The sequence below is a fragment of the Vespula pensylvanica genome, chromosome 14 (assembly GCF_014466175.1).
Source record: "Vespula pensylvanica isolate Volc-1 chromosome 14, ASM1446617v1, whole genome shotgun sequence".
In the NCBI taxonomy this organism is placed as follows: domain Eukaryota; kingdom Metazoa; phylum Arthropoda; class Insecta; order Hymenoptera; family Vespidae; genus Vespula; species Vespula pensylvanica.
The window spans coordinates 766,646-793,421 of record NC_057698.1 but is presented as its reverse complement, the minus strand read 5'-3'; the positions used below and the strand labels follow the sequence as shown (position 1 = coordinate 793,421).

The 26,776-nt window shown below is 33.8% G+C and overlaps 2 protein-coding genes across 3 annotated transcripts in view; one reads left to right on the top strand and one right to left on the bottom strand.

Moving 5' to 3' along the window:
• Positions 1–427: 427 nt before the first annotated feature.
• Positions 428–6,518, top strand: LOC122634391 (chaoptin). 2 transcript variants are annotated; one of them, XM_043823287.1, is made up of 11 exons: positions 428–713; positions 854–1,040; positions 1,128–1,275; positions 1,348–1,458; positions 1,520–2,266; positions 2,450–2,598; positions 2,690–3,472; positions 3,533–4,287; positions 4,366–4,882; positions 4,966–5,242; positions 5,304–6,518. In XM_043823287.1, the coding sequence occupies exons 1-11, from the start codon at positions 663–665 to the stop codon at positions 5,362–5,364; spliced, it is 3,786 nt and encodes a 1,261-aa protein (XP_043679222.1). In that variant the 5' UTR covers positions 428–662; the 3' UTR covers positions 5,365–6,518. The 2 variants fall into 2 exon arrangements, with proteins under 2 accessions (XP_043679222.1, XP_043679224.1); XM_043823289.1 differs by lacking the exons at positions 428–713; positions 854–1,040 and having other exon boundaries at positions 1,140–1,275; positions 1,337–1,458.
• Positions 6,347–26,776, bottom strand: part of LOC122634394 (probable chitinase 10) — a 21,629-nt gene continuing 1,199 nt past the window's right edge. Inside the window, exons 2-16 of the mRNA XM_043823295.1 lie at positions 11,857–11,938; positions 11,381–11,541; positions 10,985–11,222; positions 10,627–10,806; positions 10,397–10,520; positions 9,721–10,030; positions 9,133–9,559; positions 8,844–9,061; positions 8,569–8,723; positions 8,366–8,506; positions 8,126–8,273; positions 7,838–8,023; positions 7,606–7,728; positions 7,225–7,426; positions 6,347–7,126 (exon numbers count right to left, since the gene is read on the bottom strand). Coding sequence (XP_043679230.1) covers positions 6,912–7,126; positions 7,225–7,426; positions 7,606–7,728; positions 7,838–8,023; positions 8,126–8,273; positions 8,366–8,506; positions 8,569–8,723; positions 8,844–9,061; positions 9,133–9,559; positions 9,721–10,030; positions 10,397–10,520; positions 10,627–10,806; positions 10,985–11,222; positions 11,381–11,541; positions 11,857–11,938 — 2,910 coding nt within the window. The 3' untranslated portion in view covers positions 6,347–6,911. The remainder of the gene's footprint in view (positions 7,127–7,224; positions 7,427–7,605; positions 7,729–7,837; positions 8,024–8,125; positions 8,274–8,365; positions 8,507–8,568; positions 8,724–8,843; positions 9,062–9,132; positions 9,560–9,720; positions 10,031–10,396; positions 10,521–10,626; positions 10,807–10,984; positions 11,223–11,380; positions 11,542–11,856; positions 11,939–26,776) is intronic.

The window sequence follows — 26,776 nt, the reverse complement described above, 5'->3', positions numbered from 1 at the left end:
TTATTGCTACTACTACTACTACTACTACTACTACTACTACTACTACTACTACTACTACTACTACTACTATTATTACTACGAAGAAGATACGTAAATATAGCATCCAGAATATATTTGTCTTTTTCGTAATTGATTTTTAAAATGACTGGATAAAAAATGAATGAAATAAGTAACAAAAAAAAAAAAAAAAACAACAATAAAAAGGAAGAAATATAAAGTAATTAGGAAATGTCAGAAAATATTATGAAATATATTTTCACGCGATCACGCGAATCGTTATTTTTTCTTTTTTACGTTTTTCTATGCTCTAGATCATTAAACGTTGTCCCATTTATGGAATACGTTCGTTCATTCAAGTTTTTCACGATGGTCAATGTTACAATGAACGAAGAAGTCGTCCTGTCGAGTTTTCGAATCCGTTTGCGATCCATAAAATTCGTCGTCGAGGCGCTTGCGCGGGTTTCGCGAGTCGATGCATTTGCGCTTTACAAAGGAACTAACCGTGAACGTACTCACTCGACGCTTTATCAGTGAATATATTATCAGTGAATTCTCCGAAATGTTTTTCGATCCGAGTGATAGAACTGAATACGAAGACAAGATCGAAGTTTGAACGCTTTTAAGATGATTCATTGGTCATCCGAACGAAATTCATCCCGTCGATGGTTCTATCTTCATTGAAAGCATTTTTTTGTTCGTTCCACTCGACGAAGGTTCGTTTCGTTTCTTTTTCTTTCTCGTGTTTCTCTTCTTTTCTTTTTTTTTTTTTTTTTGGACAGATACCCTCTAATCTAAGATCTAAATAGATTTGGATTTTTTTCTCGGAAAGAAAGTCATTGATTTATTCGTGCAGATGTCACCGTGGAAGGAATTTTGGTTCGTCGGTGTTCTGTTTTGGATCAATTGTATTTCTAACGTGATCGAATCTTACAATGTACCGTGTACCTTCAATACAATGTGTATGTGTTGGGTACAGGACGATGAGGATTTCACAAAGATGGATATCACTTGCATGGGAGTACCATTTGCTAGGTTTCCCGGTACGTATACTTTTCTGTTTTTGAGTGTGACTCTAACGGTGGCTTGTAATTATAATGATTTATCTATTAAACGTGATACGATTTTAGACGTGTCGGTGAGTTACGTTGCCCAATTGGACATAGTCGGATCTGGGATGCAAATACTGGATAATGATGCACTCGAAAGTTCGGACGGTGTCGAAGCTTTGGGATTAATGAGTAATCGACTTGCCAGTATCGGTGATACCTCTCTTCGGTAATTAATAATTTTCATTCGATCTCATTACTTTCGATCTTTCCCAACAATATAAATCAAGATTTGTTTTAGAGTCGTGGCTGATAGTCTTCGTTCATTGGATCTAAGTTACAACGCTTTAGAGGATGTACCGTTTAAAACTTTTGGAGATTTGAAAAGATTAAATTGGCTGAACATGCACAGGTTTGTAAGGTTCGTTAAAATCCCAGAGTTATCGTTTTTGTAATATTTCTTATTTTTCTAGCAATCATTTGACATCGCTCGACGGTGACTGGGGTTACTTGAGAACGACATTACGCAATGGTTTTTTCGGTGATAACTCTATCATCGAAGTACCGAAAATATTTTCAACTTTCGATTCGCTCGTTTGGCTTAACCTGGACAATAACAATATCGAAAATCTTGCCGAGGAATCCTTACCACCTAACATTCATACACTTAGCATGAACAATAATCTTCTTAAATCATTTCCATCGTCGTTAGGAACATTGGTAAACCTAGATTGGCTTTATCTTCGTGGAAACGATATGAAACAATTGGAATTACCGGTATTCCAAAGTTCAAGCTTGGAACTGATCGACGTTAGTGAAAATTCGATCGAATGGATTCATGTTTTAACCAGCTCTAATCGAACACTTAAGATCAACGACTTCAATTTGGACAACAATAAGTTGATATCTTTACCTACCGGGATATTCGATCGTTTGGAGGCTAGAAGGATTCATCTCTCGTCTAATGGCATTAGAAATATCGACGACGATGCTTTTCGTAGTTTAGAGAACAGTTTGGAGTATTTGAACTTGGAGAACAATGATTTACCATGCGTACCGGTTGCTATTAATGGACTCAAACGATTGTCCTATCTTTATCTGGCCAACAATGACATACGTAATATTTCGAACGAGAGTTTTCAAAATTTTGCTGAAAATTTGAAGGCTCTTTCACTTGCCACCAATAGCTTGGACGCCGTGCCTTCAGCTGCTTTAGTCAGGTACATTTTTTTTGACTTTTTAACTCTTTCTTTCATTTTTTTTTAACGGAGAAAGGCTAGTTAGAAAACGTTAACTAATTGGTACTTGTGATGTAGTAATTATATATATGTATATATATCTATATGTATATGTATATGTATATGTACACGGTGTAAAAAGTAATTTTTCATTTCGGACGACAGGTGTCAGAGATTGCTTCATTTAAATCTCGGTTACAACAAGATCTCTCACGTGGAGTCGGGTGATTTCGATTGGGCCGAAGATCTCGAGATTTTATTACTACGTAATAATTTCTTGACCAAACTCAAAGCGGAAGCATTCAAAGGAGCAGGTGCGTTGCGATTTCCATAAATATACATATAACGTGTCTCAACGAGTGATTTTTTTCTTCTATTTCTTCTTTTTTTTTGTACAATACGCAGGTAAATTGAAAGAACTCAGCTTGTCGTTTAATCATCTCACCGAGCTGGACGATGACTGTTTCATTGGAATCGAAAAAAGTCTCGACATTTTAGAACTGAGTTTCGCATTTGCAACGGACAATTTTCCTCAACGAGCACTGAGACCTCTGAGCAATCTACTTTGGCTGGTTCTCGACAATAATAATTTTCAATCGATAGAACCAACAGCCTTTTATTCCTTTCAACAATTACGTTACATCAATCTGGAGTCCAACAGATTACATTACCTACCCGAAAGAATATTTTTATCAAGCGTTCATCCAGAACTGAGGGACGTCAAATTGGGATATAATTTTCTCGAGATGATACCAGAATCCACGTTCCATAATCTGACCGAATTGAGATCGTTAGATCTTACTGGAAATCGTATAAAAATCCTCGTATCGGACTCCATCATGGATTGTCCAAAATTAGTGACGATATCATTGGCGTACAATAGAATATATAAAATGGACAGGAACGCTTTTTACGGTCTGTCAAGTCTAAGATTTTTACATTTAGAATTCAACAGACTGACTGTCCTAGATTTAGATGCTTTCTCAGAGATCGGTGGTACCGAATTTGCATTGAATGTCTCTTACAACGCCATATCCTTCATCGATTCTGGATCGACTACGAATAATTTGACTCATCTTGACGTTAGCTTCAACAACATCACTCATTTACCAACCGAAACGTTTTGCGGAACACCCGATTTATTGACCCTCGATCTTCGTAACAATTTCATTACCAATCTCGAACCAGGTAAAGTAAATCGATGATTCTGTATTGACGACAAGTTTGATTACAATGATTTATTTACAGGAACTTTTGCTCTCAATCAACTGCAAGTATTGAATCTTCGGAACAATAAGATAGAAGCATTAAGGAAACAATCGTTCTATGGTTTGCACTCTCTTCAACAACTTGATTTGGGTAACAACGAGATAGCTCAACTGTCTACCGAACAATTCAGAAACTTGAAAAATTTAAGGATCTTGAATCTCTCCGGTAACAAAATCCGATCTTTACCTAGAGACGTTTTCGAAGGTACTAGATTGGAGATTCTCGATCTTAGTCACAACAAATTCACGGTTGTACCGTCGCCATCGTTTATGGAAGTTGGTTACACCTTGAGAGATTTAAACATGGCTGACAATTTCTTGGATCATCTAGATTCGACCGCTTTTCCAACGTCGCAACTGATATCGTTGAACTTGGCAAGAAATCGATTGACCATTTTACCGGACAATTCATTCGTGTCTTTAGGAAAATTATTGAACTTGAATGTCTCCCATAACACTCTTCAAGCAAACTTCAAAGAACTCTTTCATTATTTGCCTAATCTCAGACAACTTTCTCTTGCCAATTCTGGATTGAGAATTATCTCACCTTTTCCATTGATAAATCTGAACATTATAGACTTGTCCTATAATAACATCGAGAGTACAACCGACGGTCAGTTTCAGTATCTGAAGAATCTCAAGATATTGTTGTTAACGAATAATTCGTTGACTTCTATGCCGAGTGTCAGATTAAATTTACTGAGGGAACTCGATGTTTCTAGTAATCCGATAGAGGTAAGCGAATGAATAGTAATCATCAGAACGTTGCTTGATCTTGATCCTGATCTGTTTTCTTTTTTCTGATTATCACAGGAACTGACGAAGGAAAGCTTTTTCGGTTATCTCAGATTAGAGAAGTTGGATTTGAGAAATTTGAATAGAACGAGAACGGTCGATACGGATTGTCTTCGTTCTTTGAGATATCTGAAACATCTTAAACTGCAAACCTGGCCACTGGCTGACGGATTTAATCTTCGTAACCTGGTAATTGGATTACCATTACGAACGATCGAGATACAAGTGACGGAACACTTGTTGAAGCATCAGATACAAAATGCATTCACGAAGCAACTTCGAGAATTGACGATAACCGGTGCTGATCTAGAAGTGATATCTTCCGAAGCATTTTCTACGATCGAGGGTGGAGAATTGATACTCAGGATAAAGAACACGCGTGTAAGAAGATTCCAATCTGATATATTCCTATCGCTGACAAAGAGATTGACACAACTGACATTAGACTTGAGAAACAATCACATCAACGAGTTGAGTCCATCGATCATATATGGAAATCTTTCTTGGGAGACCGTTGGTACCAATATGGTTGCAGGTAATACGAAACGAGAGACTGTATTATAAAGATCGTCGATGTATTACAAAAAAAAAAAAAAATATAACTTGGTTATCCTACAGGCGGACTACAAGTATCAGGGAATCCTTTGGAATGCGATTGCGAGATAGCTTGGCTTAGTCTATGGTTACGAAGATGGCTTCGAGAATCTCGTCAGATTCATACTGCATCTCAATCAGACGCCAGACAATTAAGAACTATTGCTGGTAGAGCCGTTTGCACCGAGACAACGCCTTCCTATTCGTCCGATAAAGTTCTGTTGACTTTGGGAACGCCTCATACTGCTTGTCAGGCATCGGCACTCAGCTCTGGCAATTACGAGAGATTAGCTAGGACTTGGTTAGCTCTGATTCAACTCATCGTATTGTTGCTTTTTGCTAAATGACTCGTTATGTTTCAGCTCTGATGAGAGAGTTATTCGTTTCGTAATTTTTTCACACGAGCTCGAGAAAGCAATCTGACACAATTAAGGACAGAAAGAGTGTGTGCGAGAACGAAAAAAAGTAAATGAAAGAATAGCGCCTCGGATTTGGTATACAACGAACGTGTGTTCGAATCTCAGAATCTTTTTAACTCTGATTAAAAAGTTAGATTAGCTGACAGAGTATACATATCGAGGAATGCTTTGTATATACATATATGTAAGCGTGAGCAAGTTACAATGTGCGTGTAAAAAAGTTAATACGTATGAATGATTTTTTTTTGCGTTTCGATATTATAACTAGATAATTTGCGCGTTCTTTGATTGATTTGAAACTGATATTAATTGATTTTTAATTATTTAGTATAACGCCTGAAAATAGGCAACGCTTTATAATACGTCGATAATTACAGTTGTGTTTTTTAAGCCCCTGCATGTATGTTACTTTGCACAACATATTTGTCTCGAAGGCCTACCATAAGGGGTTTAAAAAACAAGTGTTTATTGATAAATAGCAACCGAAATCACGATTATCGACGGAGTACGAAGTGTTGACTGCCTATAGGCGTTTTGCTCATTCAGATTTCTACAGGAAATTGAAAGATCTCAGATTTAGATTTAGAGACTAAGCTCGGTACGATCGTGCCTAAAAACTGCCAAGAAATAATTTTTTCTCTTTAATATTCGATTGTTTTTTAAATATATTTCATATCTTTTTTCATGTGAATTAGAGCAAAGATCAAACGTTCGAAAGAATCGTTTCTTTTCAAGTGAGAGTATGCTTGTCGTGTGTTGAATGAAAAATTAACAAAGAAAAAGACGAAAAAAAAAAAAAAAATAAGAAAAAGAAAACAAAATGTAAATGAACAATTATACAAATTTTTATGTAACGTTATACATCGAAATTGTCACCTCTCGTTCGATCCTTTTAAACGAAGTTATTCCAAAAGGAAAAGAAAAAAGAAAAAGAAAAAACAGACAAAATAACAAAATTCGGACGAAAGATTAGAAATTGCTCGGTATTAGATGTCTGTTAAATTTCTCTTTATTTACAAATAACTATACCTCGTGATTTCGTCCATGCTTTATACAAATGACAAGTAAAAAGGGAGGGTCTCTTGGAAGGGAATACAAATATATCGCGTGTCAAAAAGAACGACGAAATAAAAAAAACAAACGTAATAATCGAAAATCAAAATAGAGCAGGTGTGGGGGCGGTGTGGAAAGGGGAAGGGATATGGAAGAGGGGCAAATATCGACTATAAATTTTTGTGCGAAGGCAGCATATCTTCTTTCTCTTTTCATAATTTCATCCTCTCTCTCTCTCTCTCTCTCTCTCTCTTCCTTTCATTCATTTTCTCTCTCTTTCTCTCTCTCTCTCTCTCTCTTTTCTCTTTATCTGTCTATCTATCTATCTATCTACTGAATTTAACAGCGATGATAAAACTCGATGATACAAAAACGTTATCATCCTTGTCGTCCTTCTTTTCATTTTTATCGCACACGTAAAATGCCGCAGGTTTTCTTTTTTCTTTTTTTGTTTTATGCAAAAATATCTTTCTTTCCTTTTCTCTCTTATTCTCTTAATTACTTTCGCAAAGGCGGCGCTTGCGTGTGTTGCAAACATCCCTCAACGTTTTCCGGCCAATCGCAGACGTTTTCGTTGGGATTGAAAACGAGATTAACTGGACAGGGCATGTGATGTTTGCGTTCACCTTCGCACATGTAATACATCGTGCAATCGCTTTTATCCGGGTGATAAGATATATGATTGTCCTCTTCGTCGCAGGTCACTTCGTTCGCTTTAACAACAAACAATAACGACAAAATTAAATTTAGAGTCGATCAATATTTAGTATTTATATGTTTGAATAGAAAACATTTCGTTGGTTATATTTACGATCTTTCGTAGTGTATTTGCCATTTCTAGAAGAACTCTCGTATGGACCATCGTATTCCAATTTGATTTTGTAATCCTGCAATTCCTTTTTCATTGCTTTGATCAGTGGATATTTTCCGGCACCGCACGATCCTCGGAAATCGTCCATGTCGATCGACCAGATCATAACACCACCGAAACCTTCCTCTTTCAACCAGTTCATCTAAATCAAGAGATTAAAAAGGAGTATTAAATTTTTGTTAGGATAATGAACTTGTTTTAAGCGATTGATGTAGTAAGAATTTCTTTTTGTAATTTAGTAAGACTTGTTTTTTTTTTTTTTGTAAACTAATCAAGTTAACTAATCGTACAAACAAACAATATTTCATTTTTTATACGTACTTTGTTTATAAGACTTCTTTCGTCATCGAAACCAACCCATTGATCACCTTTGTAAGCAAAAGGTACCTGTTGTTCGCTATCCCATACCAAAGTCGTGTTCTCTTCGTTCAAAAATCCGCACACCTAAGCGACATATAAATTTCTTATGAAATAATAAAAAAAAAAAAAAAAAAAAAAAACAAAAAAAAATGGAAACTATCATTTTCCAAATCATGGATAAAAGATAAATGACCTCGTAATAGGATAAGAATCCGGCTTCGTTGGTGTAATTACCAGGAATACCACCACCGGAGGCAGGTGCTCCGATATCGAATTTGTCTTCGTCGACTAACGTGAAGGATCTGCCGTAAGTCGGCATTCCTATCATCAGTTTTTCTTTCGGTGCGCCTTGTTTCACCCATTCTCGCGCACTGTAGTCCTAAAAAATTGGATTTGCAAAAAAGGAAGAAATAAATATGAAATAAAATTTCCATTGAAAACAATCTGATGTGAAATTGATTGACGAGGCAAATGTACTAACGACTGTCAATTTCTTTTGATAACTGGTTGCACTCTCAAGAGGATAAAGAGGGCTGTTGTGTCCAACTTGACGTTCCCATTGACCATGAAAATCGTACGTCATCACGTTGATGAAGTCCAGGTACTTGGATATTTCCGGGACGTCGTATCTGATCGATCGAATGCATGTATCGTCGATCAGTTTTATGGGAAACAAAACGATGGAAGAAAAATAAATAAATTTTATTTAAACGAAACTTACCCAGCAGCTATGGCCTCGAAACTGGCCGGTACAGCCGCCGATAAAATTAATTTAGGCTGATCAGAGCTCTTTGCTTCACCCTCGAAAGCCAGCCTGAGTTCTTTCAGAAGATTCACGTAAGCGGTACGATCGTCGGCTCCCCTAGAAAATTATTATAACGATTCGTAAAAATTCATTTTTTTATTATTACAATATCTATTTACCGTGGATATTCCCAATCAACGTCCAATCCGTCGAATTTGTATTCCCTTAGGAACTCTATGGCTTCGTAAACGAATTGATTCATTCGGAAAGTATTGCTAGTCAATGTTTTGAAGGGTGTCGATCCAAAGGCCCAGCCTCCGATAGCTAGCAATATCTGATCATCGCAATCATCGCAACGTGACATCATATCAATGAAGATGATAAAGAAAAGAAAAGAGAGAGATAAGAGAAAGAAACAAAAAAATACGTACGTTAATTCGATAAACAATGTTACCTTTATGTCCGGATTCTTCTCACGAAGTGCGATCAATCGTTTGTACATCTCAACATCCTGATCGCTTCCTTCGCTGAGCAGATGATCGTTCAAGGTCGCGAAAGCATAGACTACGTGGGTGCAAAGTGTCGGGTCGATATCCTCGGGCAAGAACTTACCGAGGCCTGGTCTTTTGTGGGACCAATTGGTCAGATAACAAATGGTCTGTGCTTCCCTTTCTGTAAAATCGAATCGATCGATTAGAGAAATGATTCGATCGATACGAATCAAATCGTATCGTTCTACTAACCGTTCGTTGGCGTATTAATAACCAACTGAGTGATTTTTGGTACTTTTTTAGCTTTGCTCAATGCATCGGAGATAGATATTTTGTAAGGTTCTGGTTTCTTAACAATAGTTTCCGTGATGGTAGTAGCAACCGAACTCCAATCGACATCTTTGGCATCCGGTCCTCGTGGGATACCTCTTAGCTCTTCTCTTATCGCACCGATCAATGGATACTTTACGTTTCCAACGCAAGCAGTACCATTGAAATCGTCCATGTCAACCGTCCATACCATGGCACCGCCATAACCGGTGGATTTCAGCCAATGCATTTTGTTCCTGATTGATCTTTCATCGTCGAAGCCTACCCATTGATCACCGTACACCAAATATGGTACCTTCATCTCGTCGTCCCAGATATAAGCCGCTCCATTTTGCAACATCTCACAAATCTATCGTAACGTAAATTAATTTAATCAGTTTTCTATTTCATGATCGAGTTAGCACACATACCGATACGTGCACATACACACACACACACACACACACACACACACACACACACACACAAACATAGACAAGAAGAAAGTTTGTGAAATAACTAATGACTTGCCTCGTAATAAGCCAAGAAACCGGATTCCTTGGTATATTCTCCAGCTTTACCACCACCACTGGCCGGTGCGTGTACACGGAAGTTCGATGGGTTTGACAGAGTGAACGATCTACCGTATGTGGGCATACCGATGATCAACTTTTCCTTTGGTGCACCCAATCTTACCCACATCGATGCCGCGTTGTCAACGCTCAATTGTTTTTGCCATTCCGAATCCAAGGATGATGCGTAGAGAGGTGCGTTGTGTCCGGTTTCTCTTTCCCATTTACCGTGAAAGTCGTACGCCATGAGATTGATGAAGTCTAGGTAACTAGAAACGATGAGAAAGGAAAGGTGGATTAATAGAGGGTACAATTATATCGTAAAACGAGCAAATTTTACGAAATTATTTTATGCGGATCGAGAAATACGAGATGGGAAAATGAAAAAAAGAAAATACAAAGAAATTATCGAATTAACGTAAAGAAGCGAGGGAATAATAAAAATTCAGTGGGTATGATATAAAAATCAGACGCGAAGGATTTATAAAAGGTGAAAAAGAAAAAAGAAAAAAAGGACGAACAAGAAGACGGATGAAGAAACGAATAATTAAGAGGATATCCAAATGAAATGCACTTGCGAAGTAATGGATAAAAAATCAGAGACAAAAAAGAAGAAAACAAGAAGAAGTTCTAACCTGGCAACAGCTGGTACATCGTAACCACCTTTAACATTATCAGGACCAACGGGTACAGCAGCTGTTAATAGAAGACGAGGTTTCTTTTTCTCTTGTGCCTCAGCTTCGAAGGCTTCGCGAAGTTCTGAAAAATACTGACCAAGTTGACAGAACGCGTGCTTGCGTATATCTTATTAAAAGTATTAGAAACGTGTCGTAAACGTCTCGTAAGTTTTCAAAGAAATTATTACCCTTCAGTAATAGAACGTAATTCTTCTTGTCGTCTCCTCCTTTCGGATATTCCCAATCGATATCGAGCCCGTCGAAATTTCGATCTCTCAAATATGGTATAGCACTGTAGATGAACGTTTGTCTAGCGTATCTCGTCGATGATACGTCTTTGAACTTTTGCGTGCCAAAGGACCATCCACCTTTCGAAAAAAAAGAATTGTCGGGTGTTTACAAGCGTTGGAATAATTAAAAAAAAGAAAAAGGAAGAACATTTTTTATTTTTATTTTTATTAGAAAGAAAAAAAGGGATTTGTTTCGTTTTCTTTTTTCCTTTTTTTTTTTATTTATTTCACTTTTCAATCAGATAGATCGACCCACCGACAGCAAGTAGGATCTTCAAAGACGGATTGGCTTTCTTCAGGTTCACTATTCTCTCGTAGAGACCAATTTTACCGTCCTTGGTTTCATCGTTCGACTCGAAACTTGTCAATTTATTTTTCTTCAACCATCCGAATGCAAAGACCACGTGGGTGCAAAGATCTGGCTGTATGTCCTCCGGCATGAATTTACCGACCTTCGTACGATACTGGGACCAATTTGTGTAGTAACACACGACCTGTTCGTGATAAAAATACATTATCAATGAATCCGATAGAAATATAAAAAAATGACAGAGGAAAGGAAGAAACAAAATAGTAATAATAGTAAAGAAGAAACAATAAAAATAATTATCACGTTTTTGTATAAAATATTAATCACATTTCTACAATGTACCTTGTAATCGTTCGTCTTCCCAGGTTGGATTTCATTCTTCGTGTTCTTATTGTTAACGCGATTTCGTGTGACCTTGAACCTGTTAACACTAGCCGATACTTCCTGATCGTTCGAGATGGATGGTGTTAAGGTAGTGGGCCTTCGTAATCTTTTCCTTGCACCTATATCAGAATGATAAAAAGGAGCTCACTTATCTGTAGTTATTGAATTACATACGATAACAATTATTTGAAGTAATTTATCGATTGGATAATAAAAGAAAAGAGAATCTATTTACAAAAGAAACGAGATCTTCGCATTCCGTAACATACTTTTACGAAATAAATAGAATTACAATTTAATGAGAAGATAAAAAATCGATCAAAAGATACGTAGTATATGTATATTTGAAGGTACAAGGGAATCGAAAAGCTCGATTTTTTCGTAACTTTTGTTATCTTTTAAAATTTGAAAAAGAATAGAAAAAAATGACATACCTTCTGCCTGATTTGAAAGACACAGGAGGAATACCGCCAAGCAGGCAAGCAACAGCCTCCTAGTCGTTCTATTGCTCGAGACCTGGAAGGAAAGTGAATGTACAGGAGCGTGAACATGTACACGATGAAACGTGATTACAATTCTATTTGAAAAATTGTTAAACGAACGTTTCTAGCCTGAGGTAAGACACGACTTTAGTGCTGGAGGCTGATTCGAAAGAGAAAGAGAGATAGGTAGATAGCTAGATGGATGGATAGAGAGATAGATAGATAGATAGATAGAGAGAGAGAGAGAGAGCGAGAGAAAAAAGAAGAGAATAAATACAGAAGAAATCTACTTGAAATATGAATTCGTGGCATCGGTTAAACAGGACGATAGACAGATAGAAAGAGAGAGATAGAAGAAGAGAGAAAAACAAACGGCGAAAGTTCTTTGCGGTTATTTTACAATCAATTACCGCGCGATCACGAATTATTTTGCAGTTAATTTCTCTGGAAAAATAAGGATTTATATATATATATATATATATATATATATATATATATATATATATATCGTCTTCGTTTCTCTGTTTATCTTTCTCTCTTCAGTCGTATTTACTTAGATTTTTTTTCGAGTATACTTTTTAAATTAACAATAAATTTAGCTGCAAAATTATCAAGAGTTTAGATTAAAAAATAAATCCAGTTATTCTTTAATTTCCTTTTTTTTTCTTTTATTAATTATTGGTAAAGTATATGTTTCTAATTTTATTAAAAATAAAATATCGGTTTGTGAAAGGGAAATTTGTTTCGACCTAATTTTTTAATGAAATTTCTATATATATATATATATAAACATATATGTATATATATAGTCATAGTTTGTGTATAAGTTGATATATAAGCAAATTAGATTTCAAGGGCTTCGATAGCTCAGTGGTTTAAAGCACAGCCTGCAAAGCGGAAGATCCTGGGTTCGAATCCCGGTCCAGTAAAACAACACACAATAATCCCTCTATTTGTGCAAAAACGACCCTACGAAGGAAGATAATAAAGAGATGGGTTTTTGTACTTGTGCGAAAATATTCGTTACATAGTCCTTGGTGCATACGTTGGGTGCCTTAACGCCGCGGTGAGAGAACGAAGGGGGGAGGGGTTGTTGTAATATCTAGTCTTTTTTAAATAAATTAAATTAATCAATTGTGTATTACTAGATAATAAGAAAAAAAAGGAGGCAGCTTCTTCACTTCGCACACGACCAGAGATAATAATACAGGGTCTTGCTAAGCGACAAAACAACACATGTATTATTATAAGTATTATTACATCATGTATTATTATTATTAAAGAATTTGTAGAATTTAAAATTTTAAAATAGTTTAGTTTCTAAGAAAAAAAAAAAAAAAAAAAAAAAAAAAAAAAAAAAAAAAAAAAAAAAAAAACAAAAAACTGAACGAGCTTTAAACAATGTACTTAGTATTACTATATAAATAAAGGTTTTTAATTATATAAAAATTTTACAAAAAAAATTATAAAAGATTAAAAAAAATTATAAAAAAAAATTACAACAAGATATTGGGGAATTAGAAATAGACACTAGAGTTTAAGAAATATAGTGTATGTGTGTTTGCTTGCAGAATTTATCTGGCGTGAATAATTTTAAGAGAAACCTCCCCCCCCCTCTTTCAATTTCTATTTCTCTCCTAAGAATAAGTTAGAATTCTTAAATATTTGTAAGAAAGGTTGGGCCTTCGTAAGGGTTTTTCTGGATAGCTTAGTTGGATTTTCAAAGCAGCCGCTCAGGAAACAATTATCTGTGCTTCAAAGACCACTCGAGAGCCCCATTTTTTTCGGTTTTTGATACATATAATTTCTTTTTTTTTATTATTTATCTATTTTAATATGCTGCATGTATATTTTATCTTTATATATATATATATATATATATATATATATATATATATATATATAATAATGCTGCAATTTTATTTAAGCTTCGAAGTTGTACTTCCTCTGTATCGATATAATTGTAAACAAAACTATGTGTTTCTTCTTACTGGAAAAACTTGATACAATAAATAAAAGTTTGTCGATTTACTTTCTTTTTTTTGGACAATCAAGAAAGAAAGATATGAATACATTTGTTATATGATTTGTCATAATTCTGTTATAATTTATAAAAGGAAAAAAAAAGAAAATGAGAAATTTCCTCATAGATGGAGTCTTCCAATTAAAATATTTTCAATCGAACAATTTTATCCGGGTTTTCACTCTGCCTTTTTTCTTTTTCTTTTTCTTTCCTTTTCTTATCCTTTCTCGCTCGGGTTACTCAACATAATAATAACATGTGTTTGCAATTGCGAGAACCTCGTCGTACGTATTCATTCGTCTGTTTATTGTTGTCTTTTTTCTCGCAGGAAGATTTTCACTTGGCAGATTTGTTCGCTCGATCATAAAAGACAGATCACGTGGATTATATTATTATCGTGGAAATAATTCAGCATTAGGGCTGTCTTAATTAGCTCGCCATTTTGTGGCAGGCATTATTAATTATTCTGGAGGAGCTGAGCAACGTTCGTTAATAATTAATTATCTTTCTCTCTCTCTCTCTCTCTCTCTTTAAGTATTATATATAAATAAGTGATAAAATTTCCATACAAACGCATTTCCATTTTTCTTACGTTTCGTTATAATTACGAGACGTTTCGCCTAGCTCTTATTTATTTATTTACTTATTTATTCATTCATTCATATATTATTATTATTTATTAGAGAACTCGCTTAATTCGATATATTGTTAAACTCGATCGAATCAAAGTAGAAAGTCGTGGTTTAATAGTTATTCTTTTAAGAAGAAAGTTTCGTTCTCCGAATATAATACTTTTTATTTCTCACGATTATACACGTATTTTCTGAAGTATATATTAATATGGTATATAACAACGACGGTCTATAACTTCGTACAAGTGAAATTTTTATTTGCGTGGCTGCAAAAGGAAACAAATCAAAAGAAAAGAGAAAGATTAAATAAAAAGAAGAAAGAAAGAAAGAAAGAAAGAAGGAAAAGGAGAGAAAGAAAAACAAATAGACAAATCAAAAGAGAATTTATCGAAATAGGACGCGCGAGAGTTCTGACATGCACTAGAAGACCGGTTCTGAAAGCGCATTAGAGATTAAATTCTAAACTCAAGTAAGGAAAAAGATGGAACCGATCCTCTTTCCTTCCCCTTCCGTACGGATATATCGATTTCTCTCGTGTTCACTCGCTCGTTCCCTAACGGATCAGCTGATTCGCGGGTGTATTTATATATATACATATATATGTATATGTATATGTATATATATAAATATATATATATATGTATGTGTATATATATATAAATTTTATTCGTGAAACACATCGTATAATAGAGATACGGTGGGGGAGGAAGAAGAGAAAGAGGAGGAGAGGAGGTGGTGGAGGCTGTGCCCGTAATTTCAAGTGAAATTTTCACGGACGGTCGAACATGGCGATCTAGAATTCTCTGTCTCGTGAAACGCTGACGAAGAAAAGTTACTACTTCTCGTCGTGTTCGAGATGTCACCGTAATTCGAACTACGTATGCAAGTACATATTTATTACGATACTCGTTGTATCCGTACAAGCGTGTCGACGTAATTTCATATTAAACGAAGAAGAAGAAGAAAGGAGAAGAAAAATAAGAAAAGAAACGGTAAAGAAAGAAAGAAAGAAAGAAAGAGCGAACATTTTTACGAGCGTGCTTATTTGTTCGGACAAAAAAAGGAAGGAATAAATTTTATATTGCAATCGAACAAAATAAAATAAATAAAATAAGGAATGATCGATACGGGTGTATGGAAACATTTGATGTATTCAAGAAGAAATAAATATTACAAAAAAAAAAAACAATATATATATATATATATATACTGTTTTAAAAAAGAAAAGAAAATTATCTTCTTCTCTCTTTACAAAAATATATCTGCTTAAAAAATTAGTTTCACTTTCTTTTTCCTTTTTTTTTTTTTTTTTTTTTGAATAACAAATTCTTCATCCCGGAGGATCTCCGTTTTAGAGAAAATTATTGTCGTCCTATGGAAAAAAGGAAAAAAAAAAAAAATACTTTACTTATCGCTCTCTATTCTAATCACAAAACATATTTTTCTATTCATCGACAACCGCAAGCGCATTAGACGATCGATAGCAAGGAGGACATCGCAAATTACCGTTCTAAGCAATCCGAGTAGTCACGGATACTCGACAGGCCGTATAATGGAAATCGTGCACCGTGACAAAGGTGCCATTCTAAAAGTCTCGCTTAGAAATTTCTTGCTTGCGAGGAAAACCCTCTCACAATATGTATTTATATATCTATGTATATATATATATATATATCTATGTATGATGTACATATATGCATTGTGTGTGTTGCATATTGCAACGAAGGTAGCATCGAGTAGGTATACAAGTATATATATATATATATACATATATATACACTGTGGACTATATACACAGTATATGGACGTCCGGCTTTATGGAGAAAACGAGAGAGCGAACGAGACTATAAACATATAGAGAAGATCGTTGTACTTATGATGCATCGCCAAAGCGAGTTAGCTCTTTTAACCCTTTACTCTCTCTCGAACGCAACACGTACATATTTATATGTATATATATATATATATGTATATTTGTGTACGCATGTTACAAAACTGTTAGAGATTATGGAATTTAAGATTATCGAACGACGATGCCATTTAACATTTTCTTCGTTAAATTACACTGTCTTGTTACACGGAATTGTTCGAAACTTTACCATCTAGACATATTCTTTTCCAATTTATTTATTTATTTATTTCTCGATTTATTTATTTATCTTTTTTATATCGTCTCTCTCCTCTCTTTTTCTTCTCCTTATCGTTGCAACGATAGCAATTAAAAAATTTCTGCGTGTTCATCTTCACGTTACTCTCTCGTCGATGATTGTTATCTCTCCTTTCAAAATTTTGACAGTAGCAATTAAAAATTTTTTGCAGGATCACCTACATACGTACGTACTCTCTCATCACGTCGATAATGATTCCCTTATTTTTAAAATTGCAAATAACTTCGTCGTCGAATATATTCATGTTCGGCACAAAGAAGAAAAAGGAGAAGAATAAGAAAAAAAAAAAAAGAAAAAAGAAAAGAAAAAAGAAAAGAAAAAGAGAAGAGAAGAAAAAGTACCGTAAGACGAATTCGTTCCCACCGGGCTTCTAGCTTTCTTTTCGACAATCTCACGTGTCAACTCTCCTTGCGTTTGTGCCTTCGAGAGTTGCTCCAATTTCGTTCTCTTCTTCTTCCTTTTCTTCTTCTTTTTTACTACACTAATTTTTTTTCTTTTTTTTTTTTTTATTGACTTACACACGGGTACCCGAACGTGCGCCCTTTGATCTCTCCGACGTTCGATCATCGTTCGTCTCTCGATTTTATTTTTTCTTTTCTTTCCCTCTCCCCTCGTCGCTTATTCTTATTTACTCCTTTCGTAAAATCGATGGTAACGGTATGTAGGTTAATTGATCGGTAATTTTGCAATTTAATTTGCAATTCAATATTTTCATTTCTGCATTACGAAAATTTTCTTTCTCGTCAGTCAGGAATTATATGTCGAAAAAAGGAAAAAAAGAAAGAAAGAAAAAAAAAAAAAAAGACATTAATGAGAAACAATTTGTTCTTTCTTTTCTTTTCTCATCTACGAGAGAATACCCTTTTAATCAGCAACACGTGGAATTTTATTTAATAACGAAATTAAATCGATCGTTAATAATAATGATTGAACATTATTCCTCCAGGAAGATCCGAAAAGATATAGATTTTATATTAGAGATTATTATACCGTTGGAATTATGCCTTTTTTATATAATAACTACATTCTCTCCTTATATATCCTTTACTTCCTTTCATCGCTAATAAAATTGCTTCTGGGTTTTGCGTAATTTACGAGCAACATTTGGAGCGAAAAAGAAGGAAGAAAGAAGAAAAGAGAAAAAAGAAAGGAGAAGATACGAGAACTTTATTTTCGCGATACTTAAGATTCTATTCTATTTTACTTTAGTTCTATTTCACGATGACTTCATTTCGTTTAATTTCCTTTTATTTTTCCGATCTGTGCGTGACACTTAATCTTGACTTTCTGTACGCGAAACTTATATATTATTTATTACACTCCTGTCATCGACCTCCTTAGGAGAATGGATTCGTTTCCGTTATATAGCCAAGTTCGTAGCTTTCCTTCGTTGGATTGCGTCTCTTTTTATCAATCTCTTTCCCTCTCCTTATATATATATATATATAAAAGATATATATATATATATATATATATATATATATATATATCTTTCTCTCTTTCCCTTCTGTCACGTTTACCTCGTTCGCGAGATTCTCGAAAGCCTTGCTCTCCTTTTAACTCACGATTGTCGGTCGAGAATAGGATCGCAAATAAAAGAGATAGAGAGAGAGAGAGAGAGAGAGAGAGAGAGAGAGAGAGAGAGAGAGAGAAAGAGAGGGTGGGAGGAGGAAGAAAAAGAAAGACAGAAAAAGGGATCGAACTTTATCTTTCTTATCGTCGATCATGATCGAGTTCGAAAGTCACTCGCTCTAGATCACGTTCCAAGAATTTCTTTTTCTTTCCTTTTCTTCTCTCTCTCTCTCTCTCTTCGAAAATTGGAACGAAAAGTAAAGTGTAAAAAAAATTCCGTCGATCGTTTATTGTCTTTTCTTTTCAATCTTCCAAAAAAAAAAAAAAAAAAGAAAAAAATCTGCAGTTTGTCTCCCGCATTGAATTTTCTTATTACATTTTATTGTGTGATGTAAAGGATAACAAAAAATAGAGAAAGAAAACAAAACAAAAGAAAGAAAAAAGATTCACAGAGATTAGATCATTTAGATCGAAATTACTCATGCGAATGTAGAACGATTAGAATCGATGCAACGATAGAAGCACGCGCGCACATATAAACGCGCATATACATAGAAAGAGAGAGAAAGAGAGAGAGAGAGAGAGAAAGAGAGGGGAGAGAAAAAAGACATCGAATCATCATTGACAGGAAAACAGTCTAACACGGCTTGCGGTTACGATCGGGATCCCCGATTAGAAAGGCTGTTTTTGTCTACGTCGTTCACGTCTAAAACGAATATGATGACTAACGTGTATGTACGGTCGGTGCACTCTCGTTCGTTCGTTCGTTTGTGTGCGTTCAAAGTATTCTCTTAGTCAGACGTATTGACATTATTGCTCTTCTGAGGATTTTCTGTTTAAAAAGAAATTTTATATATATATATATATATGTATGTATGTATATTACATTAAAATGTGATATAGTATATTAAAACATGTAAGAAGAGAAAAAAAATTTCATTTACTTATATATATATATATATATTAATCTTAATTTATTTCACTTTATTATTTGTATATTTATGTATTATATATATTATATACTATTAATAATATATTATTCATATATTATATGTATATATATTCTTATTTAGATATGCGTAACATCTAATTTACAACGAGTACTGTATTTTAATTTTTGCATTTTTTTCTTTCTTTTTCGTTTGTACTTTTTAAAGCAGATTAGACGTTTCTCGTGTGACTTTAGAAAATCTTGAATCTTGATTATACCATCTAAACACAGAAGGCGAGAAGTCACGATGTTACGAGAACACCGTGGAACCTGTTTGATGCGTAGTACGAGGTAGGTATAAATCGCGGATGGGTCACGAGGTCAGTCGTGTCACGATGAAAGCTAAGAGTTTCCTTCGTGCACTCTCGTTCGTTCATTTTTGAAGGATTCTTTCTTTTCTTTTTCTTTCTCTTTTTTTCTTTCTTAAAGAACAACAAATATGAATATAGTGTGATAAGAAATAAAAAGAAATTTTCTCTCTCTCTCTCTCTCTTTCTTTCTTCAAAAATTATAACCATCCATACGTGTATTCAATAGTAATTTCATGATAAAAAGAGAGAAATAATTAAAAATAGGTCACAGGCAAGATATAAAATTACTTTGCGAACCACTGTTCTAAAGAGCTACTTTCTAATGTAAATTATTAGGAAGATATCCTAGAGAGACTCCTCTTGCTAAAGATGGTCGATATCAACGATTTCTTCTTCCTCTCGAACTCCTCTCTATCCTCTCACACCTCTCTTTTCTTATCTTTCATTTATTTATAATTATCTTTTCCCCTACATTTCACGCGATAGCAATAGAAATAGTTATCGCGAAACGGGTCGGTGGTAACTCAGTTAAACTTACGTAAGTGTCACCGTTTGAACAAGTTAGTTCGGTGTTTCAAACTTCGTTTTAATTTTTCTTTCCAGAATAGACTGGTTGAAGTTTAGTTGAAAGAAAAATGAACAAGGAAAAACAAAAACAAAAATAAAAACGTAATAAAACAAAACATGTAAAAGGGGAACGACCACTGCGAGAGAGTTCAGGTAACACTATCGATCGAGCACTTGTTGGAACATGTGGAAGTTCGTGTATTCACGTACCGATTCGTTTTCAGGCTACACACGTTTGCGAACCGTTTTCACCTGACTTCCGTTGGTCGAGGCCCCGCTAAATGGCTTCGCCATAATCCTCTTCTTGCTTGAGTCTTATGAAACTAACTCACTGTGGTTAGTTTATCCTAACGATGGATGAGAAGTCTCTATATTTCTCGCCGATCGATAGATCGATAAGATTTCTTTTTCTCGATCGTCTCCTACGTACTTTCTGTTCTTACGAAATCAATTTTTTCGATAAAATAACGTATATACATATAGGTGTGCATGTGTGTGTGTATAAAAGAATTTTTTGCATCGTTTAGTTTATAATATTACGATGTAATTTGATTTGGATACTAATTATATTAGCATTATCGAATATATTATTCCAGAATGATGGTTATTTTATTAATTTTTTGTTTCTTTATATTTATCCTAAATCCTTGAATTGTTTAATTTACGATATTAGGACGTGTTTTGAATAGGTTCGTATTAGCATGATAGGATACATTATACTAGGATGATTATTTTAATAATTTTTTTTTCTTTTTTTATTTTTAGCTTAGAATATTAAAAAGTTTCTTTCCAATTGTGATTAGATTGGGATGTAGATATACTTCTCTCAAGTTTTATTTTTAATGTTCAGTTTGTAATATTAAAAAGTTCATTTTTTGCAAATACCATCGCGATATTAAAATTTTTATTTCTTTCTTTGCTCAGCAAGAAATCAATTATACCATCTTTTTATTTAATTGGTACATTAAATTATTTATTTCTTTTTTTCATTTTATTTTATTCGTCGTAACATCAACGTGTTGCCAACGTATACTTAAACTAGGATTAAGAAATAATGTTAGATAGTCGTGAATGGCAAACGAGTTTTGCTAAAATAGCATTGATAGATAGACTCAACGACTTAGAATTAGAAAAGATCTTTCCCAAGGTGGACCGATCTAACCAGAATAAAAAGAAGAAAATAGAGAATAGAAAAGAAGAAGAAAAAGAAGAAAAAGATTCTAAAAAATGAAAATCAATGAAGGTCCTTATATATCATTAATCGATCCCCGTTCTCAAAGCCCTGGATCATGATCATAATCTTTATGATCGGCCAATAAAATTGTCCACCCTTGATTTTCTATTCATTTATTCTTACATGAATATTCAATCTTCTGCAACTCGCATTTATATCCTATATTTATCATTTCTATTCGTTCGTGGTGTGGTGCATGATCGTTTTAATATATATATATATATATATATATATATATATATATATATACATAATAATAATAATTATTATTATTATTATTATATAACATATAGGTATAGTAAATAACAAGTAAAATATAATATATAACGAAATAAAATAATACGTTTAATTAATTTAATTTAATTAATCTAATAATTTATTATATATGTATATATATATATTAATTATATAAAAATATTATTAAGTAGTAAATATTGATATGTCTTCAATTTGTATATAATTGTATAATAATTGAGTTAAAAATATAGAAGAAGATAAATAAATTTCTCTCCTTTTATTGATAAATACTCGTATAAAATGCAGAACGCGGACGTATTGCACGGCTAGCTTCGCAATTTGACGTTCCTCGGGCTCTATAAGATTTTCTACGTGCGTACACGTGCACGATCAGACGGACTTACACATCGACAACCTACGTGCATGCATATTCGGGGCAAGGACATTCCTTTCTATACGTGTGCTACACATCGATCGTTTATTCGCATTAATTTTATGCCGCGTGAGTCCACGCGAAGGGGAGGTGGAAAGAAAATTTTAAAAAAGAAAACAGAAAAGAAAGAAAGAAATTGTGTAATCGACTAAAAAAATAATATATATATAAATATTTATATTTAATTATTAAATCAATGACTTATGTAAATCGATATTTTGATGGATCAAACATTTTTTTTTTGTTAGAATAGTATTCCTTATAGATTTATTTTTTTAGATCGATCACTGTTTTTAATTAACGTAGTAATTGTAAGTATTTCACAGATTCATTGTTTGTTTTTGTCTGAGATATTATTATTTTTATTTTTATTTTTTAAACGAACGAAGACGGACAAAACAAATTGCTTAAGAGACGAATCGCGGGTTCAGTGTTCCTTTCTTCAAAAAAAAAAAAAAAAAAAAAAAGGCAGGAAAATTTCTCGACAAGAGAAAGTGGCAAACACAGTGATTATTAGCGGATCGAAGAAGAGTGGGAGAAAATCGTGCCACGCCTTCTGTATCAGTTTAAGTCTCTTTGTCAGGTGATAGCGCGCGCAAGATCCTTACGAAGGAAGTAATTTTCTGTCGTGATTTTCTGATTCTTTCTTCTTTTTTATACTATAACAAGAAAAGAAAACTATCTGACTAAAGGAAATTAACAAAAAGAAAAAAAAGAAAAGAAAAGAAAAGAAAAGAAAGAAAGTGAATAAAAAAATTGTAATAATTAAATTAATAAGAAAGAAAAAAAATTGTAGAAAAAAGTATACTTTTTATCAGAACTCATTATTATTTTTTTTTTTATTTTAGATTATATCGAGAATTCGATCACTCGAAATTATCGAAGCGTTTCGATTTTTATCGATAAAAAGAAAAAAAAAGCAAAGACAACTAAATAGGAGATCGACAAATAAGAAAAAAAAAAAAAAAGAAAGCGGATAAAGAAATTGTAATAATTAAATTTGAAAAAGAAAAGGGGTACGTTTTACGATCACTCGTTCTCTTTTATTTTTTTTACTTTTTTATTTTTAATTATATACCGAGAATTCGAGTACACGAAATTATCGAAGCGTGCAGACTAACGTGTTTATCCTGCGTAACTTTATTAAAGTAAAAAAATAAAAAGAGCAAAATGTCCCTAGGTGTAAGAACATAATAGAAGAGAAATAATCTTTTTTTTCTTTTATTTTGATCGTAATAGCTTCTTATTATTCGAGTTAGTCGATTGAAAAATCGATACAACTCGATAATAAAACGATCGACGTATGTTTTTATTTTCGATCACGATCAAGCTCCTCTTCGTTCTTTGTCGTAAATTCAACCTATCTCTCTCTTCCTCTCTCTCTCCCTTCCACTCTCTTACAACATAATCCTGATTCAAGACCGACGTAGGAGGATACCATTGGAATATTAACATTAGAATTGTAAAAGTAGTCAAAATAACGGGGTTCTTAAAATTATTTGTTTTACAGTTATCGTACATGGCGGCGTAATTATTTTGACGAAGTATTTATTACAAAAGTATAATTTTTGTATTTATTTATTTACCGTACTGCAGTTTATATCGATGGAATTGTTTCAAAAATAGATCGCTCATTCCGATCTTCTCTAAAAAATTAGAAAAAATAGCATAGTTTTCACAAAATTATCGAACGTGACAGCATAATTATTTTTTCAAAGTGCTTAATAAGAATTATTTTCTTTTATAATTTTTTTCTTTACTATCCTACCATAGATTCTATCGACACAATTGTTGTAAAAATCGACTGATCCTTCTAATCTCCTTTAAACGATTAAAAGAAACAAATCTTCATAGATCTCGAACGTGTGAAACGTACCGACACGTTAGAAACGTTAGTTTCTCTAACTACTTTCAATGACAAATATTAAATAAAATCAAAAGTGATAGCAGCTCCATTCCAATGCGTATACAATGTATTATTAACTCGAAGTTTCTCTCTTATAAGCGAGAGAGAACGGAAACAACTTTTCTCTTTTTCTTTACCGTTATGTCGCCGCGCTTCTAATACCGATCGTTTCAATCCTTCGTTCATTAATAATTCAGCGCATTTTCATTACAGTCTTCGACGTTACTTACGTGTGTAAATACACGTACATATACATATATGTATACCGGGTGGGTTAAAAGTCATTAGATAATTTTAAAAATCAATTACTCTTTTACGAAACTCCTTGAAGAAATTTTTCTTTCGTTTCGAATAACATGTAAAACTACAAGCTCTTGAAAACGCTTGATCCACCCTATATATAAAATATATATAAAGGAAAATCTTGCATCATTAAGAAAGAAAAAGATTTCTCTCTGATTCTTATAATGTTAAGTGTGATACTTGAAAGGATTTTTGTTTCGTCTTGTTTCGTTTTGTAATTTAGACTATAAAAGTCTGCCGTTTATTTTCCCAACGAAATTCCACGAAAGTTGGACATAATTGCTAATAAAGCGAACGCGTTAGAAGTTCTATACGTAATTAACTTTAATTGGTCCAGGTATGTTCCGAGCACGAAACAAATGGCTATTATTCATTTAAACTTTGTCGAATTTCTGTACACACGAGCACCTATTAAATATCAATTAATTATTATTGTTATTAGATTTCGTGTTCTTTGTTCATTGTTAATTACTGATAGCCTTGATTAAAAATCGATCGAAAGATGAAGCGTTTTAAGGTAAAACGTTAGTTCGAATATTAATGATTTATGCGATGAGAATTTATATAATAAAAAAAGAAAAACATGAAATGAATAATAATAATAATAATAATAATAATAATAATAATAATAATAATTAATTAATCGACCTTATTCCGATAAAACTTTCACCGAAATTTCTGATCAACTGACATAACGTATCCGGCAACACAAGAACTGAGAACAGCTATATAGAAACACACTTTACGCAACATTGCGAGTGGTAAGTGTTAGCAATCGAGCGTGGCCAATTACGAATGCTGCTGCATTCTAATGATATTAATCGCTAGAGGAAATTACTCCACACCGTGGTACACGGGCTAACGTTCCGTTCAACGTTTGACACACGAAGAAAAAGATTTTCTGATCGATTACGTATATAAAAATAAAAAAAAGAGAAAAAAAAAAAAGAAAGAAAAGAAGAAAGAAATGAAATAGCATACGCATGTACGTTTCAATTATAATTTGTAATATAATTTATAAACGAGTCAACATCGTCGCAATTGTATAATAACAAAAAATTGGAACCATCGAGTCGATGAAATAAACGAACGAATAAATGTTCTCCTATTATCTTTTCTTTCTTTTTTTCCTTTTAAAACGTCAGATCGAACATCGATTCATATAGATTATTCAAATTCTTTAAACGGCGTGCACCCGTCTATAATTTCGCCAAATTCGATCGTATTTTCGTCAAAACGATCCCACAGAGATTGTTAAGATCTCACGCAACGTTGAGATAATCGAGCCGGAGGATCGTTTCGATGTTGCCGTCGGCAGTATTGCGTAAGGACGAACCTTCCTTCCTTCCTTTTCTTATCTTTTTTTCTTCCTTTCCTTTCTTTTTCTTTTTGCAAATGCATTGTATGCATTAACGTATGTACATACGCTTATAAGACGAGATCTTCGAAACAAATAAAAATGGAGTCGTCGCGAACTGTTGGCTCAATTTTCGAAGTTAAAATTAATTGTCCCGTTGAAAAGGTACTTCTTTCCTATATCGGACATCTTCTTTGTCGGAGCGATAAATTTATTTCTAAAAAAAAAAAAAAAAAAAGAAAAAGGGAAGAAAAAATAAATAAAAAAATAAAGAAAAAATGGAAAATTTATCGAGCGAGTCATCGCACCGATGAAAGTGAGTGGGCTCAGGTAACCCGGAAGGACAGAACGAGTTCTCGGTACCTGTAACATCGAAGGTCCTCGAGAATATATCGTACAGAGACTTGGTATACCTATTCAAGAAACCTTTCTCGATACGATAAAAGACAACTCCGTCTGTTGAAATTAATTCGTATAATTCGTTAAATAATCTTCGTTAAGATCGACGTTAAATATCTTTGTTAGTTTTATTCGAGAAAGGAGATAGGTGTGTGCGAGCACGTAGAATCGTCTTTTTTTTTATAGCATTCAACTCGACATTTTTCTTAAATCTTATATTCGACGAATCAGCATGCGTTTACGCTTGTTCGTGTCAACGATTTGTATTTTACGGAAATATCAAAGGTGTCTACGACGAATTTGTTCAAAGATTTCCATCGAAAAAATTATCATTGACAGATTTCATTCTCGGATCTATCACGAATTAGATCGATTATCTGTATTCGTTGATCACGCAGTTTCCATGGTTCCGTGCAATGAACGATTCGCGTCGTCTCGTTGATCGAAATTATCGTAGATCACGATCCGATCGTCATTCCCGGAAACGGGAAATGCAAATTGGTCGTTAACGATATTTTTTTCCTTTCCATTTTTTTCTTTTTTCTTTTTTCTTCAATTGTCTTTAGAAACGTTAAGAGAAGGCTTGAAACGAGGAAGCCCGTGAGAAAGAGGAGCCGCGAAAACCACAGCCGTCACCGCAGCAATATCTACTTTCTTTTTTATTATATTATTGGTCGACGACGACGACGACGACGACGACGACGACGACGAGAGGACAAAAATTAAAAAGAAAGGAAAA

Coding starts and splice junctions, on each gene's coding strand:
- LOC122634391 (XM_043823287.1), top strand. CDS start 663: ATGGTTCTATCTTCATTGAAAGCATTTTTTTGTTCGTTCCACTCGACG. Junction 1,276..1,347: donor ATCGGTGATACCTCTCTTCG/GTAATTAATAAT, acceptor GATTTGTTTTAG/AGTCGTGGCTGATAGTCTTC. Junction 2,267..2,449: donor CCTTCAGCTGCTTTAGTCAG/GTACATTTTTTT, acceptor TTCGGACGACAG/GTGTCAGAGATTGCTTCATT.